We start from the raw sequence: 20,384 nt of genomic DNA, 5'->3' as shown, positions 1-20,384 counted from the left end.
ATATTAAAAAAACAAAAAAAATGTGTTTTAGGGTTAGAGGAAAAACCTCCCCATTCCTGACCCAACCATAGAGTATTCAGGGCCAGTGGGTGGAGCAAGTACAATCTTTTAAGTACTTAGAGATTGACATGTGCTTGTAAGTCTGGTTTACAGCTCACTCATCGATTCCATTCTCATTTTCAATATTACAACTTGGAATAATTTTCTTACCATTAAACACAAAACAAACTTTCACGCATAATTAATCAGGCCAGCAAGATAACTGGATCACTACAGACTCCTCTATCTGAACTTTCTAGCTGATCAGTGGATAAGAAAGCCTCCCAGATTATTAAAGACCCCTCACATCCTCTACATAGTTCCTTCACACTGCTGCCATCAGGAAGGCGTTGGCCCCGAAAAACATCTACAAGAAATCATTCTTCACAGTGCAATAACTATTCTAAATAGTAAAAAATAGACATTTTTATTATGTTGCTGCTGTTGTTGTTGTTTTCAACTGTCAACTGTATTGGTTATTGTACGTAGTACGTGTGATTTGTGGAGCCTGTCAAAGATGAATTTCTGTCACTGATGGGGACAAACAATAAAGTTAATCTTAATCTTAATCTTATTAAATTAGTTTTTATTTATCATAGACTGCTGCCATGTTTTCCGCACGAGTGAATGGTTTTGGTGTCAGATCAGCTTCTCTGCAGCCTCTCTCAGCTTAACACTGACCATACTGACTTCCATGCAATGAGAAATGATTAATTAAAAAATTGTTATAAATTATTTTTATTATAACACTAGAGGGGGGCTGTAGCTTTTCCTGAAGTGTGTCCTGGTTCCCGTTGTAGGCTAACACGTTGTTTCTGCCTCTTTTCTCTCTCTGATTTCCTACTGTACTGTTTCCTCCCCCAGTGTGTCAGTGTCATGGTTCTGACTTTTTGTTTTGAGAATGCAGCTTCCTGTTTTCATGGCAGATAAACCTTTAACTGCTTCTTACTGCTGTTGCTCTGTTGGTTCATTGCCAGTCACTTGCACCTCTGGCTCAGTGCTGTGCTTCCCCTCAGTGCCACATTGTCAACTGCTTCTGTCTTGTTTTTCTAGCCTTTGTTTCTGGTCTCAATTGTCTGTTTGATCTATTTTTTAAGTGCATAGGAACAGAAAACACTGCTTCCCAACTTTTCCTTGTGTATGTGTGTGTGTGTGTGTGTGTGTGTGTGTGTGTGTGTCTGTGTGTCTGTGTGTTAGAGCAGAGTGACAGCACAGACAGAGAAAGGGGAAAATAAGGGGAGACACATGCAGCTGACCCACAACAGGAACTGTCTGAATTCAAAAAATCGGCAGGGGAAAGTGACTGATTTAGATTTCTGCAAGGCACTTTGTGCTGGTTCCATTTCCTGTCAGGTTGTCGGTGGACTTTAGGTGGCCCCATTAATGATCTCTCCATTCATTCATTCTTTCACTCCTCCTGTCTGTAGCCTTTTGATACGCACATGCACAGTTGGAGAAAGCCATTAGAAACCTGGCTGCACGTACACATGGCAAAGTAGTCAGCATACTCTGACAGAAATCTACCTGGGGAACCAGGTTACTCTGATTTTCCCAAGAAAGTCCATGTAAACACACACATTGTCCTACTTTCTAGGGGGTTGAAATACACCTGGATGATTGGCTGCTTTGCAAACTTGTGACTCTGCCATAGAAAGAGTCGCTATGAGCTCCTGAGCTTCTGCTTGCAAGAGACAAGCAGTATGTGCAAGTACAATACACTGAGGGTGGAAATGTCTGTGCCCCACATCACACAGCCTGTGTTTGTTTACACCAGCTTTTATCTTCCAAATTAATTACAGCATTTTCAAATGCTATGAACACGGATCAGCAGTAAATTATCACGTTTGCTGAAATAAATGTAGTTGAAGTCGGGTCTCTGAAACTTGCCTTACAGTGATTGGTGCTGAAACAGTTTATGTTGATGTTAGAAAAATTGTTACTCAAACATGACAGAGTCACTGGAGTCTCGTTAAAAGTTTTTTACTTGCAGCAAGTACAGGATTTACTGCCGAATGAAATAATAATAGTAAAATGAAATAATAATGAATTATTTATTATATTAATAATAAGTAAAATAATAAAATACATTCAGGTGAACACACCTGAGTGTAGAGGACAAGTAGGGACGTGACAAAGAGATGTATAAGATGTATTAGGCAAAGTCAACTTATCCGGGCTGACAGTGAACAGACACTCACTGACACATATTTCCTCAACTGCTCGTAAAGTGACCAACTGTCTCCTGGAAGATCAGCTCTGCAGCATTGACTGGACTTCCTGTAAGTGATGAAGGGCTTGTTGGTTTTTGGTTTCAGTCTGAAACTTCTTTAGCTTTTGAGGAAGTTTCAGCTGTGGACAGTTCTTTACTACACAACAAGGCTTCACACAGTTTCATTCTCATTAAACATAGTTTGACATTCTCCTTAAAATGGTTTGTGGCATCATTATAAAAGACTTTTCTTCTGACACACAAGTCAGAATCCACATGGTAACAAGAGGTCCCTGTTACACACAAACAGTTTTTAGACATTTGAACAAACACTGCTGTTGTTTCATTTACAAGATAAAAGATACGTAATAAAGACGTGAGAACATAAAATTAGACAGTTAATTATGCTGTTTATTGGTGACCCAATGTTTGGTAGACTATCAGAAAGTTTAGAAAAATTGCTGCACAAAAGGCCGAGTTCCAAAAACATAGTTTATGTCTTGCTTCCAATGCTGCATCATTTCTTTAGCATGACATCACAAAAAGTGCTAGAAAGTCTGCACAAGTACCACAGCAAATGTTTTACTCAAGTACTAAGCAGAATATTTATATTTTACTCACAGTACAAACATATGTCAATGTTAAGTATGTCAATACCCGACGGTGGTCTGGGAACTTATGTAACCATGACACTTTGTGTTGACAGTACAAACATACCATTACTGTGTGTATATACTGCCATTAAGAAACAAGGCCAGAAAGCATGAACTTTATCCACATATATTATTCAACAGTGATATGAGGTTATAGTGACACAATGAAAAAGAATGAACAAGAAGAAGTCATATTTCATTATTTTAAATGATTTATTCTTATTTGTTGCATTATTATTCATTACATTGCTGGTTTTCTTAGAATTTTCACAAGACAACTTTAATGCATTATGTCACTGATAAAAATAGGTTGACAAACAGATAAACATCACCAGCCATCAGCCAGTCTGTGCACTGTTCACTTAACCAACCAAGATGTGGACTCACCAGGCACAAGGCTACAGAGAAATCTAGAATGAAGCCTTGTTCCCTGCAAATCAAACATGCAGAAATGGAGCCTGCTCTCTGATTAGTCCATGGTGTTTGTATATATGTCAAGGACCTATTGCTAGCAGTTTGTTCAACACAGAAAATGTTTGTATGTAAATGAAATATAAATGACAGAGGTGGTGGACAGAGACAGGACATATTCATGTCTTATATAAAATATTTCCATATGTATGATGTCAAAACATTTAGCAGTGTTAGATGTTTTTCTCACAGATCCATTGCAGAGACTGTTCACAGGACAGATCATTCCACCAATGACCTTTTTGAACTTTAATTTCTGCACAGTCCTTTCCAATAACCAAATACCCAGTGTCATCATTGTGTTCTCGGTCATCTGAGTACCTAACGGGTGAATGAACAAAACAAAAAACAATCGTGAAATTGTGAATATCTGACATAAAAATACTCTTGATGGTCTCTATGCTGATAACTTATTAAATGTTATGACAGCAGTGGTGCAGTCAGAGCCAACAGTACTGAAACAGACAGGAAGTGTGTCAGCAGTCATTCTAGCAGCTCTGAGAGTCTCCAGTCAGTGGTGTTCAGAGCCAAATCCTAACTGACACTGTGCAGGTCAAACAGTGTCAAAAGGTTGTTGGCTTCAATTTCTGTTATTTTTGTTCCTCAGTAAAACCACGAGCTCTTTCTAGAAACCTCTTTGTTTCAGTTGTGTTGGTCCAAACATACATTTACAGAGATATTTGGATTTAAAGAAGGTGAAGCACATTTCTGTCTTACTTAAAAGTCAGTGGAGATCCATCGATCCATTTCCAGGTTCCCTCTTCAGCTCTGTCACTTAAACCGATCCATGCTGACTGATTGGTGAATCCAGAGAGAAATTCCTGTTCAATACAGAGACAGAATTCCACAGTTTCTATGTTCTAGTTTTAACCACATTACACCTACAGTATGTGTGTTAGGGCAGAGGTACAGAGATGGATAACACACACTTTCAATCTTAGAAAAAATAAAGCATAAATATAACAAATTGAGATCCACAACAACCACATAAGGTAAAAAGTTGGAGTTATTCCATTTATGTTATGATGGATTCAGAGAACAATCAAATGCTAAAATATCTTCCTAATATAAAATTACAATTATTAAATTGGCTTATAGCCAAGAACAACAACTTAGGAGCTGGAACTGAAACCTTTTGACTATAACTAGATTCAGGCAGAAAAAATATCCATCCATTATCTGTAACCACCTCTTCTGCGTAAGGCTGCAGGGGGCTGGAGCCTATCCCAGCTTTCATAGGGTGAGAGGTGGGTAAACTCTGGACAGGTCTCCAGCCGACCTCCTTCCTATTAAAACTTCACTAGTCACCTTTAAATTGTGTCAGCAAATGCAGCTCCACTGCTGAGTTCCCTAGTCTCAGTCATGGTCCATGGTTGTAGGTGGCTATAAATGCACTGGTTTCAACATCAGATTTGGCCCTTTATGTCCTTTAATCTCATTCCTTGTTCAGTCACATAAATGTGGACACTAACACTCTACCTGTTCTTCTTTGCTGTTTATTATCACCAGATCTGCTCCTTTATTTTGGCAGTTGCTGCTTCCATTTGTCCAAGAGTCCGACCTACTCGAGAGAATATAGCAGGACCAGCTGAACTGTGTCCATCCTGCAGGACAAGTTTTCTCTGTAACATATAAGACAGAAGACAATAGAAATCGACACCATGAGGTAAAACATGCAAATGTGGCACAGAGGTGATTTGTAGTGTCTGACTCCTGTTTAGAATTACATAACAATAACCTCAACATGTTAACATTAGTTTATTAACTTGCACTTAGAATCTGACCAATGCTTTCAAAGTCTTTGGGAAACATTATTTGTGCAAACATAAGTGTCTAAACTGTCTTATATGGACGATTGTACTGTGTACTATTGTGTACAGCTGTGTATGGTATTGTTTGGCATCAGTTAGGTGTCATGTGCCTTGTCCCTTACTGCCCATACTCACTGGACAAACTGTCAAGCCTGTCTCTGTCTTTAGTCATTTCACTGAGTTTGGCAGTCAGGGAGGACACTCTGGAATTCAGCTGGTCTTTGTCTTTAGTCAGGGAGGACACTCTGGAATTCAGCTGGTCTCTCTCTGCCGTCAGGAAGGACACTTCTTTCTCACTGTCCTGGAGAAGCTCGTCATTTTGGCTTTGATAGTGGAGAGTTCTCCTGCTGCACCATGTGCTGTGCTATGATCTGAAATAAAGAATGAGTGGGTGAAACACAGGTACCATTATTAGACTATTCAGTTATATTTTCCCCATGAATACAATACTACAATAAACCAATGCTGACAATTTAAGTACCATGGATGAAATATCACTACAATTAACTAATGAGTGAATGAGACAGTAATAGACACACACACACACACACACACACACACACACACACACACACACACACACACACACACACACACACACACACACACACACACACACACACACACACACACACACACACACACACACACACACACACACACACACACACACACACACACTTTTTTCTCACTGGTTCCATAGTATCATAGAAAGTTAAGCAAATAAACTCTCATAGAAACAAAAACAACAACTGCTATAGTGACTTTAATGTCATAGTCCACATTTACATGCATAGTAAATAGTTTGAATATGTTGGTAAAATTTGAGTGCAGATGAAATTGCTTTGTCTTATTGTATTTTAACTTTGTATTTTATAGTCGATTATTTGTTTTTATATTTAAAACAACATTTGTGCCAGATTTTCTAAATCGAAAAATAACATATTGAACGTAAAAAAGATTTTTAAAGCTCTTTCAATTTGGGAAAATGTTTGTGAAAATCAGTTGATTCAGATTTTAACTAATGAAAACCAGACTCACAGTGGACACCGAGGCTGATGAGTCCAACCAACAGGACAACACTCAGCAGCCCCAGACAGAGAACAACAGCTCCGTGAAATCTCCTCTCAGAACTTCTGGGAGCTGGAAAGTAAAATGATCAGTGAATCTTATAACAGAAATAACAGATTAACAGAAAAACAAATCAGCATCTAAATCTGACTGAAGAGTTTCACCTGTCTGATCAGTTGAAGGTTTTGAGTTAACAGACTTGTCATATTCAACATTGGCATATATTTCCTCTATTAATTGTAGAGTGGACGAGAGAAACTCTGCACAATGAAGGTTTATTTGGTTTCAGTCTCTTTGTGCTTTAGCTTCAGAGGAAGTGACACATTTCAGGGGTTGTAACTGTGGGCAATTCTCCACCAAACAGCATTATTTAAGACATGACACACAAGGTTCAGTCTGTGTCTTTTTTCAGACATTTATTCATAAATAAAAAGAAAACAAAGTCACATTAAGAGGTTTGTAGCATTGAAATTTCCATCAGATTTTCAGTATTCGTTAGTACAGTGAGGTCATTTTTATGCTGCTTTCATTTCAGCTGTTCCCTCTCAGGGGTCGTCACAGTGAATTATGTAAATGACTAATGACACAACTTCATTGTTTGGTTCATCAGCTTTATTCCTCTGTAGTTGCCACAGCTCTGCACATCTCCCTTGTTCTGAAAAATGGGCACCAGTACACTTCTCCTCCAGTCCTCAGCATCCTCTCACTCTCCAAGATCTTGTTAAACAAACTAGTCAGAAACTCTACTGCCACCTCTCCTAGACACTTCCATACCTCCACAGGTATGTCATCAGGACCAACTGCCTTTCCACTCTTCATCCTCTTCAACGTCCTCCTCACTTCACTCTTACTAATCTTTGCTACTTCCTGCTCCACACCAGTCACCTCTTCTACTTCCATCTATGGTATGATTTCATATAAGCAGAAAGGATGGTAGGGAATTAGAGAAACCTATAGTCTCTAGGTAGATTTCTTTCAAAGAACTTTAATTTCTTTGCCATATATACACATAAACTCTCGTCTTCACTTCTGCACATATAACCAGAGAAAACAGCGAGTTGTCACAGAAGTTGTCATCGACATAAACAGTTACGATTTTCAACATGGTGAACCAGCACCTTACTGAAAGAATTTCAGTGTGAATCATATGAATAGAGAAAAACAAACATATCTTTGCTCTGCAGTAGCTACATTTTCTTGCAATGGTGGCAGATGTACAGTAGCATCTGTAAACTATATTACAGATGATATATATTTACTACTATAAATATTCAAGTAGCCTGAAGATGCACTTGTGTAAAAGTAGTAATTTCATTTCAGAAATACATTTGTGTGGCCCTTAGTCTGAGTTACTGACAGAAAAAAAAAAATCTGTTTGTATTTTAAACACTTTAGTAAAAGTGCTGATAAACAAAATATACTTATTATATACTTAACTCATGCAGAAAGAGATGATTAAATTCTAATTATTCATGCATTAACAGTGAACATCACTACATCACATTTCTGTATCAGTCCTACAGCAGCAGGTTCAATATCTGATTATTTTTCAATTACTGCTAAGCCTCCAAAACAGGATGGAGGCCTCCTTCAGAGACCCTGAGGCCTGCTGTGCCATAGCTCAGCAAATGGAGGAGATAATACGGTCTAGATCTTGGCTACTGGACTGGGAGCCTGTACCTGAAGTACTGGCCTCCTTAGTTAGGGGCCTTCAGGGCCAAGTATGGATGGGAACAACCTCCCTTAGCCCAGGACTGACCTGTCCACAAATCGTGGTCCCCTATGAGCCTGCCTTTGGTCCTGGGTCAAGTAACACTCCCTCTTCCCTTGCTCCTGTCTCTGAGCAGGTCAACACACCTCCGGTTCGGGCCCCGGCCCACTTCCTGCACCTGCTTCTGCTCCTGCTCGCCCAGCTCCTGCTCCTGCACACGCTCCTGCTCCTAGCAGAGGTTCAGGGTCGGCTGAGGTCTGGCCTGGTTCTGATCCTGTTCCTGTCGCTGGGCCCGACGTGGTTGCCAACCCCTCTCCTGGAGATGGTCATCGCATCCCCTCTTTTCCAGCTGACCAGCGCAGCAACTGTTCCTGTTCATGGGTCCAGCTCCTGGTCCTCCATTACTGGGGTCCAGCCGCCATCGCAGGCCTCCCAACCAGCTCCCGGAGGGCTTCAGCCTCTGTTGCCGACCTCCTGCCAGACCTCCTGCCAGGCCCCCGGAGGGCTTCAGCTGTCGTCGTCTGTCTCCTGCCCAGTCTCCTGCTTAACCTAATCTATATTTTACAATCATCTAGATCAACATATTGGTTGGGAAAACGCTACTGTGTGTAAAACACTTCTGCTAAATCTCTAATTGATTTTACAATGAGAGATTTATGAGTTTAAAATGTGAGACTGTGTGAATGACCTACATCAAATAAACACTCGTCAAAAGATAAAATGGAAAAATAAGTTCTTAGTCAGAGACTGTGTAGAAAAACCAATTCTGTGCTGATTAAGTGCATTTTTACTTTGGCACAGACGGACTAACTTTTTATGTATGTTTCAGAGAAAATGTGTGCTGCAAGATGGAGCATGTTCAGTTTCACTGGTAGTAGAGTTTCTATTATGAAAGTCTTCTAAAGATCTGAAACTCGAGTTTGAAGGGTTAACAGTGAGGGAGAGGTAGATTAAATTCACTTTCTGGGGTTGAAACTCTAATCTGCTGTAGCTGTTGTTGCTCTTGGACTTTTCCCAAGACATTAGAACATTGAAACATTAGTTCTCGTAGATTTTCTGAAACCCCAGATGTGAGAAATCAGCATAATCTGTGAATTTGTTTCGTATCATGTTTAAAACTTAATTTGAAATGTAAGTATGGTAATGTTCTCCCCTTAGATTCTATTTTTTTGACAATTTAGGAATATGTTTCATAATTTTCTAGACCAATGAGATTAAGCACTTCTGCTATCAAAACAATTATATAACTGCTCAAATAAAAGATTAAAAACATGAAGCTTAAGATAAAATCTTTGTATTTGAATTGATGGGGGAACTGGGGAAAGATAAATGGGGAAGTACAACTCAGACCAGATTGGGCAGATAGATGGTTTCCAATAAACATCTACCACAGTGTGTTTGCAGTATTTCTGTGGACGATGACTTGCAGTGACTCAGTTAAGAGGGAACAGCACGCTGTGCTTCACTGGTGTCTGTTAGTGTAGAGTCCTTGCTCTTTATGTATGTTTATGTAATAGTTAAGGTTCTAACTTTGGAGGTTTGTTATAATAGATGGTTATTAGGATAAGAAAACTGCCAAATCATTTCCCATGTTGTCATTTAAAGTTTTCACTTTTCTCCCACTGTTGTCAATGTATGTACACGCTACAAGTTAGTTTTAAAGGAAATGCATCAGCTGTACGTAGCTCCTTAACCTGTTAAGGTGGATGATTCACGTGGTTGGCAACTAGTACTTCTGCAGGTACAGACACTGACAGGGAAGCACAGGTCCAGGTGGAGCAGAGCATTCAGGCAGCAGAGGGATCGTGCAGGGAGGGAAAAACACAGGCGATAAACCCACAGTTCACAAAAATCAAACAGGTTAGCTGGGATACTCACTGACGAGGACAACAGAGAGATGATTCAATTCAATTCAATTCAACTTTATTTATATAGCGCCAATTCACAACAAAGTCATCTCAGGGCACTTTACAGAATAAAGTCAAGATTTTAAAGATGTATAAAGAGAACCCAACAATTCCCCCTGGAGCAAGCCATAGGCAACAGTGGAGAGGAAAAACTCCCTTTAACGGAAGAAACCTCCAGCAGAACCAGGCTCAGGATGGACGGCCATCTGCCTCGACCGGTTGGGGTGAGTGGAAAGGGGAGAGAGAAAAGAACAGAGCAACAAAAAGCAACAACAAAACATCGGGCAGATTGGTAGGACCAGTAGCTGCACGCTGGAAGACACACAGCAGAAAGGGACAGAGAGAGGGGGACAGAGGAGGACAAAGACATCTAAGGGAGAGAACACACAGAGTTAATGACATACAGTGGTGACAATTGTGGGGTGAGAGGAGAGGAGAGATGGTCAAGAGGAGGAAAGGAGCTCAGTGCATCGGGGGGTGGGTCCCCCAGCAGTCTAAGCCTATGGCAGCATAACTATAACTAACTATATGCTTTATTAAAAAGGAAGGTTTTAAGCCTGGACTTAAAAGTAGAGAGGGTGTCTGCTTCCCGAATCTGTACTGGGAGCTGGTTCCACAAGAGAGGAGCTTGATAGCTAAAGGCTCTACCTCCCATTCTACCTTTGAAAATTCTGGGAACCACAAGTAGGCCTGCATTCTGAGATCGAAGTGGTCTACTGGGATGATATGGTGCTATGAGATCTTCTATATATGATGGAGCCTGAACATTCAGAGCTTTATATGTAAGAAGCAGGGTTTAAAATTCTATTCTAAATTTAATGGGAAGCCAATGGAGAGAAGCTAGTGAAGGTGAAATATGATCTCTCTTGCTAGTTCCAGTCAGCACTCTTGCTGCAGCATTTTGGATTAATTGCAGGCTCTTTAGGGAGTTACTGGGACATCCTGAAAGTAGGGAATTACAGTAGTCCAACCTAGAAGTAACAAATGCATGGACCAGTTTTTCGGCATCACTTTGAGACAGGATGCTCCTAATTTTGGCAATGTTCTGTAGGTGGAAGAAGGCTGTTCTAGAGATTTGTTTTATATGTGACTTAAAGGACAGATCCTGATCAAAAATAACTCCAAGGTTCCTTGCAGTAGTACTGGAGGCCAGACTTATGCCATCTAGAGTAACAATATGGTTGGACATCATATCTCTGAGATTTTTGGGCCCAAATACTATGACTTCAGTTTTGTCTCAGTTTAAAAGTAAAAAATTGTGGGACATCCAGGCCTTTATGTGTTGTGGGCTTGAAGCTTTATTAACTGATTATTTTCATCTGGTTCCATAGATAAATATAGCTGGGTATCATCAGCATAACAGTGGAAATTTATGGAGTGTTTTCTAATAATGTTGCCTAAAGGAGACATATATAAAGTAAAATGTATTGGTCCTAATGATCTGGCAGTGTGGGGAGAGCTGGGTATAAATAGGCAGGTGAACAGGTAAAAGTAATCAGGCTTGAAGATCAGAAGTAAAGTTGCTGGAGAAGAGTTTGGAAACAGGAAGTGAACCACAGGGATTACAAAATAAAAAACAAGTACAGGATGTGAAGCTGGTGGTTGTGACAGTGGAAGAGTGGACCACATCCTTACCCTTGCAAGTCTACTGGAGGGGTCACGGGAGCCTGACTATCCAGTCAACATGTCTTTTGGGAACTTGGAGAAGGCTCATGACTGTGCTCCTCAGTAGGGTTTTGTGAGGGATACTGCAGAGAAAAGATGGTGGCCAGCTGTTGTTAATATATAACATGTCCTGAGATGATGCTGGTCTCCATCAGAGTTGTCCTTTGTCACGATCCTGTTTGTGATTTTCATGTAGAGGCTTTCACATAAAATATGTGCCAGTCTTATTTATATTGTAATTGATTTGTTTTTTCATTCATATGATCACTGATTCTGAGGTTGGACTTTAATGTGTTTTGTAGAAAATGTTACAGCTTCTGAAATTAGCATACTGTGTCATCACCTTACTCAAACAGTTCAAGAAAAAAACTCAACATGTGTGAATTATAGATATAAATTTTCTACTAAATTATAACAGACTTTGACTTCTTCAGACAATTTAAAACCACAAGGCCAAGCCTCTGAGAATGAATTGAAGAAGAGGTCAAAGTTAACTGTATGAATAAATTAACCCGGTTTAGCTTCGAGCTCTATAAGTAGGACACATGAATATTTGGGTAGTCTGGAGTCCACCACTGGAGGTGACATTATGTAGTTAACCAGTTCTAAAAAGCATGAGAAGCGTGTACAGATATGTATCTGATAAGTACTTTGGTAACTGGGCCTTCATCATTTTTCTTTAAGTTAGACTAAATTATAGTTAATGGACACAAAAGTAACTTAAAACTATGACGTTACTGTCATAGAAACTAACAGTGTCCTTAGTTTGAGTGAACTCCCTGAACTGCTGGGTGGCTGCTGATACACAACCTTTGTGGTTGACTCCGTTTGAGGAACTGTAATGAAGTCAGCTACTATTAGATACTTAGATAGTCACTTTGTCATACACAAAGCAAAGAACAACAGTGGTCAACACAACACAGTGCAAATTTCCATGAGAAACCGCAATAAAAAAATACAACTTTTATAAAAATCAACTTTTTATGTGTATATGTAATAATAAGGATGTGACCAGGGTCACTGTGGATGGTTGTTACTCATGTGCACAACATCCACTCTTGTTTTCATCTAGAAGACCCTCTAGAAAATCTGGACTGCTCTAATTTGGAAGGCAAAGTGTCTTTATCATTTACATGTACTGTGCTGCAAAGCTGACCAGAGCTCTGAGGCAGTTAACAAACCTGTGATCAATGGAGGAAATGTATGTCAATGTTGAACATGACAAATCTGTTCACTCAAGTCCTTCAACAAATCAGACAGGTAAGAATGTTTAATTAGTTGCTGAGTGGAGATTAAATCTGTTTTAATCATATGTTATTTCTGATCTAAGACTGTGTTTACTGGTCTTTTTCTGTTCAGGTCCCAGGAGCTCAGACAGCAGATGTCATGGAGCTGTTGTTCTCTGTCTGGGCCTGCTGAGTGTTTTCCTGTTGGCTGGACTCATCGTCCTCGGTGTCCACCGTGAGTCTATGTTTTATAAGTTAATACCAGAGTCACTTTATGAGTTTCAGAAGTATTGTCATATAGTTTGACTAATTTTACTTCTCAAGTTTCTTACTTAAGTTTTTCTAACTAAAAAATTGAATTATTTTTAGAATAGTTAGTTTTGAGAAAAAAAGTTTAGCAGGAAAAGTGGATGTAGCTATTCAGCACCAAACAAACAGCAACTTCACTATCACTTATTCTCTATTATTAGATTAGCATTATGTCTGTATGCAAATGTGTTTTATTACATCATATTTTTTGCACATGGAACTTAAATTATGGGCATCAGTTCATTGTAAAGATTGGGGTGAAAATAGGAAATAATCTGATCTGGCTAAATAGTATGTGGTATTACATTATATGAAATCATGTGGTTTCAGATTATAACTCAGCACATGGTGCAGCTGCAGAACTCTCCAGCATCAAAGACAAGCTGACTGAGCTTCTCCAGGACAGAATACCAGAGCAGAGTGAGTGAGTGTTGGCAGTGAGGGACAGGACATTTGATCTTGTCAAGGATTTAGACTTGTGAACTCTTTACTATATGTTTAGGATTAAGGACACGTTCACATTCTGTGAGCACATTAAAATGTTAAGATGTGAAGACACTTAAAACTCCTCTGTTTGCATGTTTTACTTCATACCATCTTTCTCTGGCAGTAGATGGAGTTGTGTCTTGATACATTTCTAATATCTATTGTTTTACGTTGCAGAGAAAACTTGTCCTGCAGGATGGATGATGTTCAGCTACTCCTGTTATCTCCTGTCCACTGAGTCTGGTTCATGGACAAAAGGCAGAGAGGACTGCAGAAAGAGAGGAGCAGACCTGGTGGTCATTAACAGTGCTGAAGAACAGGTGCAGTGTGTCCAGACAAAGAATGATGAACATGATCAGGATTTTTTACATATGTTTTATTAAAGTGACAACATGTAAAGTGATAGTTTTGCACAAAAATGATTTCTGAAATTTAGATGATGCTTTAATAGTTTCTTCTGCTAATTTCAGATCTAAAATAATCTTCAATCATAATTAAATGAATCTGTACTTTATATTTTATACATTGTTGATGTTGCAGGCCAATCTAATAGTTATGCCACTATTATAATAAATGTGGATAATATGGACATGAGGAAGACATATGAGCATGTGATTGCTTTCTGAATCCACTGTATCATGAATGGAAGTGTTTCAGCTTTTTTTGTGGATATGAATGTGTGTGTGCTGTGTCTTTGTGTCTCACTCCTGCTGGTTACAACTAAAATATAATTGCAGCGATTGTCTTTTGTTTCAATTGAACAGACATTTCTCTCTCCATTCACCAGAATGAGATCTTGGATTGGTTTGAGTGACAGAGATGAAGAGGGGACCTGGAGATGGATCGATGGAACTCTGCTGACTCTTACGTAAGACAGAAATATGCTTCATTTTGTTTAAATCTAAATACATCTGGAAATAATGTGTGTTTGGTTCAATACAACTGAAACATGTGAGTGAAAAGAGACAAACAGATAAAAGAGATTAAATAGAACATAGTAAGCATAAAAGGGAAATAAGACATAAAAGCTGAAGTTAGGATTTGGCTCTGAACACCACTGACTGGAGACTCTCAGAGCTGCTAGAATGACTGCTGACACACTTCCTGTCTGTTTCAGTACTGTTGGCTCTGACTGCACCACTGCTGTCATAACATTTAATAAGTTATCAACATAGAGACCATCAAGAGTCTTTTTATGTCAGATATTCACAATTTCACCATTGTTTTTTTGTTTTGTTCATTCACCTGTTAGGAACTGGGATGAGGGAGAACCCAATGATAATGGGGCTAGTGGAGAGGACTGTGCAGAAATTAACTTTCAAAAACGTTATAGGTGGAATGATCTGTCCTGTGAAGTATCTCTTCAATGGATCTGTGAGAAAAAAGTGCAATACTTTTAAATGTTTTGACATCATACATATAAGACATATATAAGACATGAATATGTCCTGTCTCTGTCCACCACCTCTGTCATTTATATTTCAGTTACATACAAACATTTTCTGTGTTGAACAAACTGCTAGCAATAGGTCCTTGACATATATACAAACACCATGGACTAATCAGAGAGCAGGCTCCATTTCTGCATGTTTGATTTGCAGGGAACAATGCTTCATTCTAGATTTCTCTGTAGCCTTGTGCCTGGTGAGTCCACATCTTGGTTGGTTAAGTGAACAGTGCACAGACTGGCTGATGGCTGGTGATGTTTATCTGTTTGTCAACCTATTTTTATCAGTGACATAATGCATTAAAGTTGTCTTGTGAAAATTCTAAGAAAACCAGCAATGTAATGAATAATAATGCAACAAATAAGAATAAATCATTTAAAATAATGAAATATGACTTCTTCTTGTTCATTCTTTTTCATTGTGTCACTATAACCTCATATCACTGTTGAATAATATATGTGGATAAAGTTCATGCTTTCTGGCCTTGTTTCTTAATGGCAGTATATACACACAGTAATGCTATGTTTGTACTGTCAACACAAAGTGTCCAGTTCAATCTAGTCAGTTGTAGACATGGTTACCTAAGTTCCCAGACCACCGTCGGGTATTGACATACTTAACATTGACATATGTTTGTACTGTGAGTAAAATATAAATATTCTGCTTAGTACTTGAGTAAAACATTTGCTGTGGTACTTGTGCAGACTTTCTAGCACTTTTTGTGATGTCATGCTAAAGAAATGATGCAGCATTGGAAGCAAGACATAAACTATGTTTTTGGAACTCGGCCTTTTGTGCAGCAATTTTTCTAAACTTTCTGATAGTCTACCAAACATTGGGTCACCAATAAACAGCATAATTAACTGTCTAATTTTATGTTCTCACGTCTTTATTACGTATCTTTTATCTCGTAAATGAAACAACAGCAGTGTTTGTTCAAATGTCTAAAAACTGTTTGTGTGTAACAGGGACCTCTTGTTACCATGTGGATTCTGACTTGTGTGTCAGAAGAAAAGTCTTTTATAATGATGCCACAAACCATTTTAAGGAGAATGTCAAACTATGTTTAATGAGAATGAAACTGTGTGAAGCCTTGTTGTGTAGTAAAGAACTGTCCACAGCTGAAACTTCCTCAAAAGCTAAAGAAGTGTCAGACTGAAACCAAAAACCAACAAGCCCTTCATCACTTACAGGAAGTCCAGTCAATGCTGCAGAGCTGATCTTCCAGGAGACAGTTGGTCACTTTACGAGCAGTTGAGGAAATATGTGTCAGTGAGTTTCTGTTCACTGTCAGCCCGGATAAGTTGACTTTGCCTAATACATCTTATACATCTCTTTGTCACGTCCCTACTTGTCCTCTACACTCAGGTGTGTTCACCTGAATGTATTTTATTATTTTACTTATTTTTAATATAATAAATAATTCATTATTATTTCATTTTACTATTATTATTTCATTCGGCAGTAAATCCTGTACTTGCTGCAAGTAAAAAACTTTTAACGAGACTCCAGTGACTCTGTCATGTTTGAGTAACAATTTTTCTAACATCAACATAAACTGTTTCAGCACCAATCACTGTAAGGCAAGTTTCAGAGACCCGACTTCAACTACATTTATTTCAGCAAACGTGATAATTTACTGCTGATCCGTGTTCATAGCATTTGAAAATGCTGTAATTAATTTGGAAGATAAAAGCTGGTGTAAACAAACACAGGCTGTGTGATGTGGGGCACAGACATTTCCACCCTCAGTGTATTGTACTTGCACATACTGCTTGTCTCTTGCAAGCAGAAGCTCAGGAGCTCATAGCGACTCTTTCTATGGCAGAGTCACAAGTTTGCAAAGCAGCCAATCATCCAGGTGTATTTCAACCCCCTAGAAAGTAGGACAATGTGTGTGTTTACATGGACTTTCTTGGGAAAATCAGAGTAACCTGGTTCCCCAGGTAGATTTCTGTCAGAGTATGCTGACTACTTTGCCATGTGTACGTGCAGCCAGGTTTCTAATGGCTTTCTCCAACTGTGCATGTGCGTATCAAAAGGCTACAGACAGGAGGAGTGAAAGAATGAATGAATGGAGAGATCATTAATGGGGCCACCTAAAGTCCACCGAGAACCTGACAGGAAATGGAACCAGCACAAAGTGCCTTGCAGAAATCTAAATCAGTCACTTTCCCCTGCCGATTTTTTGAATTCAGACAGTTCCTGTTGTGGGTCAGCTGCATGTGTCTCCCCTTATTTTCCCCTTTCTCTGTCTGTGCTGTCACTCTGCTCTAACACACACACACACACACACACACACACACACACACACACACATACACAAGGAAAAGTTGGGAAGCAGTGTTTTCTGTTCCTATGCACTTAAAAAATAGATCAAACAGACAATTGAGACCAGAAACAAAGGCTAGAAAAACAAGACAGAAGCAGTTGACAATGTGGCACTGAGGGGAAGCACAGCACTGAGCCAGAGGTGCAAGTGACTGGCAATGAACCAACAGAGCAACAGCAACTGCCATGAAAACAGGAAGCTGCATTCTCAAAACAGAAAGTCAGAATCATGACACTGACACACTGGGGGAGGAAACAGTACAGCAGGAAATCAGAGAGAGAAAAGAGGCAGAAACAACGTGTTAGCCTACAACGGGAACCAGGACACACTTCAGGAAAAGCTACAGCCCCCTCTAGTGTTATAATAAAAATAATTTATAACAATTTTTTAATTAATCATTTCTCATTGCATGGAAGTCAGTATGGTCAGTGTTAAGCTGAGAGAGGCTGCAGAGAAGCTGATCTGACACCAAAACCATTCACTCGTGCGGAAAACATGGCAGCAGTCTATGATAAATAAAAACTAATTTAATAAGATTAAGATTAAGATTAACTTTATTGTTTGTCCCCATCAGTGACAGAAATTCATCTTTGACAGGCTCCACAAATCACACGTACTACGTACAATAACCAATACAGTTGACAGTTGAAAACAACAACAACAGCAGCAACATAATAAAAATGTCTATTTTTTACTATTTAGAATAGTTATTGCACTGTGAAGAATGATTTCTTGTAGATGTTTTTCGGGGCCAACGCCTTCCTGATGGCAGCAGTGTGAAGGAACTATGTAGAGGATGTGAGGGGTCTTTAATAATCTGGGAGGCTTTCTTATCCACTGATCAGCTAGAAAGTTCAGATAGAGGAGTCTGTAGTGATCCAGTTATCTTGCTGGCCTGATTAATTATGCGTGAAAGTTTGTTTTGTGTTTAATGGTAAGAAAATTATTCCAAGTTGTAATATTGAAAATGAGAATGGAATCGATGAGTGACCTGTAAACCAGACTTACAAGCACATGTCAATCTCTAAGTACTTAAAAGATTGTACTTGCTCCACCCACTGGCCCTGAATACTCTATGGTTGGGTCAGGAATGGGGAGGTTTTTCCTCTAACCCTAAAACACATTTTTTTTGTTTTTTTAATATTCAGCTCCAATGAGTTCTCAGAAAATATCTGAGCCATCCTGTTGACTTCCTGCTGGTATGGAGACAAGTAAGGGTGTCAGTCACGTGAGCCACCGGGGCTATGTCGTCTGCATACTTTAGAAGTTTCATTTCTCCCCTGTTGCAACAGATGCTGTTTGTGTAGAAAGAGAAGAGCGTAGGAGACAAAACACAGTCCTGTGTTTAAAACCAATGTACTGGATTTAAAACCATTAAAACGCACATGTTGGGGCCTGTCCTGTAAGAACTCCTCTATCCATAAAATCAATGTAGGGTGTACATGAAGGTTGGTATGCAGATGTGCAGCATCCAGCTGTTTGGTAACGGTATCTAGAAGTGGGAGACATGCATCCTCTACACCACGCCCTGCCTTGTAGGCAAACTGAAGTGGGTCCAATTTGTCTTGCAGCATATTTGACAGCTGCTGACACACCAATCTTTCCATACACTTGCAGAGCAACGATGTCAAAGCAACTGGTCTATAGTCCTAGAAGTCCGTAGCAGGTGTCTTCCTAGGGATTGGAATTATTATGGATTCCTTCCACTGTGTTGCTAAACAGCTGGAATCCAGAAGGTGCTGAAAGAGCCTGGTAAGAACCCCACCCAGCCCTTTAAGCACTCAGCCTCTGAGACCTTCTGGTCCAGCAGCCTTGTTGGGGTTGACTTTGCCTAAGATGGATGTGACAAGTTGTTTGCTGATAGTGAAGGCTTGGATGGAGGAGCTAGGGGTTACAGAGGCCCAAGTATGAGGTCTGCTTTGGCTATTGAACCTGGTGAAGTAATTATTTAACTGCTCTGTGAAGGAGGCAGGATCTGGGCAGTCAGCCTTTGCAACTTTAGTGGCTCTGCCCATCATGATATTTAACTCCTGCCATGCCTCCCTCACATTACCTGATGTTAATTTCTGCACCACCCTGTTCTTAAAATTAACCTTAGCCAGCTTGGTGTTCCTCCTGAACTCTTTCTCCATTTGACTCACCCTTAATTTTTCCCTTAATAAAAAAGCCTTTTTCGTTTGAATCAAGCAAGTTTTCATGTCCTTAGTAATCCACCTTTTATTGTTTGGATATATAGTTATCTCCAGGGTAGGGGTAACAATGAAAAATATATGAGGTCTGTACCTCAGTCAGCTTATGACTATATAACTAACCTATGTTACTCAGCAAATCCAAGCAACTCCTGTAACATTAAGAAAACGTATTTACACACACTACTCCACTGCACACAATTCCAACAATTACGTGTATTTTTCTTACTAGTTCACTAGTTAGAGCAAAATGCAGGACTTGTTAACTAGTTTTAGCCTCTTTGACCTTATTAATTAGTGAGGCTCAACATCTTTATTAGTGGTGTTAGTAATAATCGATAAAGTTTGATCTTAACTTAGTAAGGTCAAAATAATCCACTTATTAACTAGTAAGAGACATTTTTTCCTACTAGTTAACCAGTGAAGTCCAAAATGCTTGATAGTTCTCTAGTCAAGGCCACCATGCACTAAGTTAACAAGCGAGGCTCTTACTAGTTAATTAGTAAGGCCTTAATTCCCTGGAGTAGTGAGACTAGTGGGCATTTTGGCCTTTGTTTACTGGTGAACTTTTTATGCCTCTCAAGTTAACTTGTTCACATTGTGACATGAAATTTTTGACTCTTACCAGCTAGTAAAACAATTTTGCACCTCACCAGTACAATGTTTTGGATCTCACTATGACTTTCAGTAAAACTTGTACGCCCCTACTAACAAACTAGTAAGACCAAAGAGGCCAACGAGGTTCTCTTTTGTATTTTTAAAGCGGAGAGCAAATAGGATGCCTCAATCCACACACGTTCCTCACCTCGTCATTAGCGTTTTGTGAAGATAGTGGGGATTTTGGTCTTCACTGGTTC

The 20,384-nt window shown here is 39.4% G+C and overlaps 2 protein-coding genes across 2 annotated transcripts in view; one reads left to right on the top strand and one right to left on the bottom strand.

Moving 5' to 3' along the window:
• Positions 1 to 4,045: 4,045 nt before the first annotated feature.
• LOC137132668 (CD209 antigen-like) overlaps positions 4,046 to 20,384 on the bottom strand; it is a 78,366-nt gene continuing 62,027 nt past the window's right edge. The window contains exon 5 of the mRNA XM_067515482.1: positions 4,046 to 4,193. Coding sequence (XP_067371583.1) covers positions 4,086 to 4,193 — 108 coding nt within the window. The 3' untranslated portion in view covers positions 4,046 to 4,085. The remainder of the gene's footprint in view (positions 4,194 to 20,384) is intronic.
• On the top strand, positions 12,737 to 15,365 carry LOC137132804 (CD209 antigen-like protein C). The gene is made up of 6 exons (XM_067515793.1): positions 12,737 to 12,797; positions 12,897 to 12,998; positions 13,403 to 13,492; positions 13,736 to 13,878; positions 14,323 to 14,426; positions 14,811 to 15,365. The coding sequence occupies exons 1-6, from the start codon at positions 12,737 to 12,739 to the stop codon at positions 14,956 to 14,958; spliced, it is 648 nt and encodes a 215-aa protein (XP_067371894.1). The 3' UTR covers positions 14,959 to 15,365.

This window comes from Channa argus, chromosome 9 (genome assembly GCF_033026475.1).
Source record: "Channa argus isolate prfri chromosome 9, Channa argus male v1.0, whole genome shotgun sequence".
NCBI lineage: Eukaryota > Metazoa > Chordata > Actinopteri > Anabantiformes > Channidae > Channa > Channa argus.
Note: the sequence above shows the minus strand (reverse complement) of the source record. Positions and strands in the feature narration are given on the sequence as shown.

Bases quoted from the DNA above. Each gene is read 5' to 3' on its own strand.
- LOC137132804 (XM_067515793.1), top strand. From the start codon at position 12,737: ATGTATGTCAATGTTGAACATGACAAATCTGTTCACTCAAGTCCTTCA. The intron at 12,798-12,896 runs GTAAGAATGTTT...TTTTCTGTTCAG, and splicing joins TCCTTCAACAAATCAGACAG to GTCCCAGGAGCTCAGACAGC. The intron at 12,999-13,402 runs GTGAGTCTATGT...ATGTGGTTTCAG, and splicing joins CATCGTCCTCGGTGTCCACC to ATTATAACTCAGCACATGGT.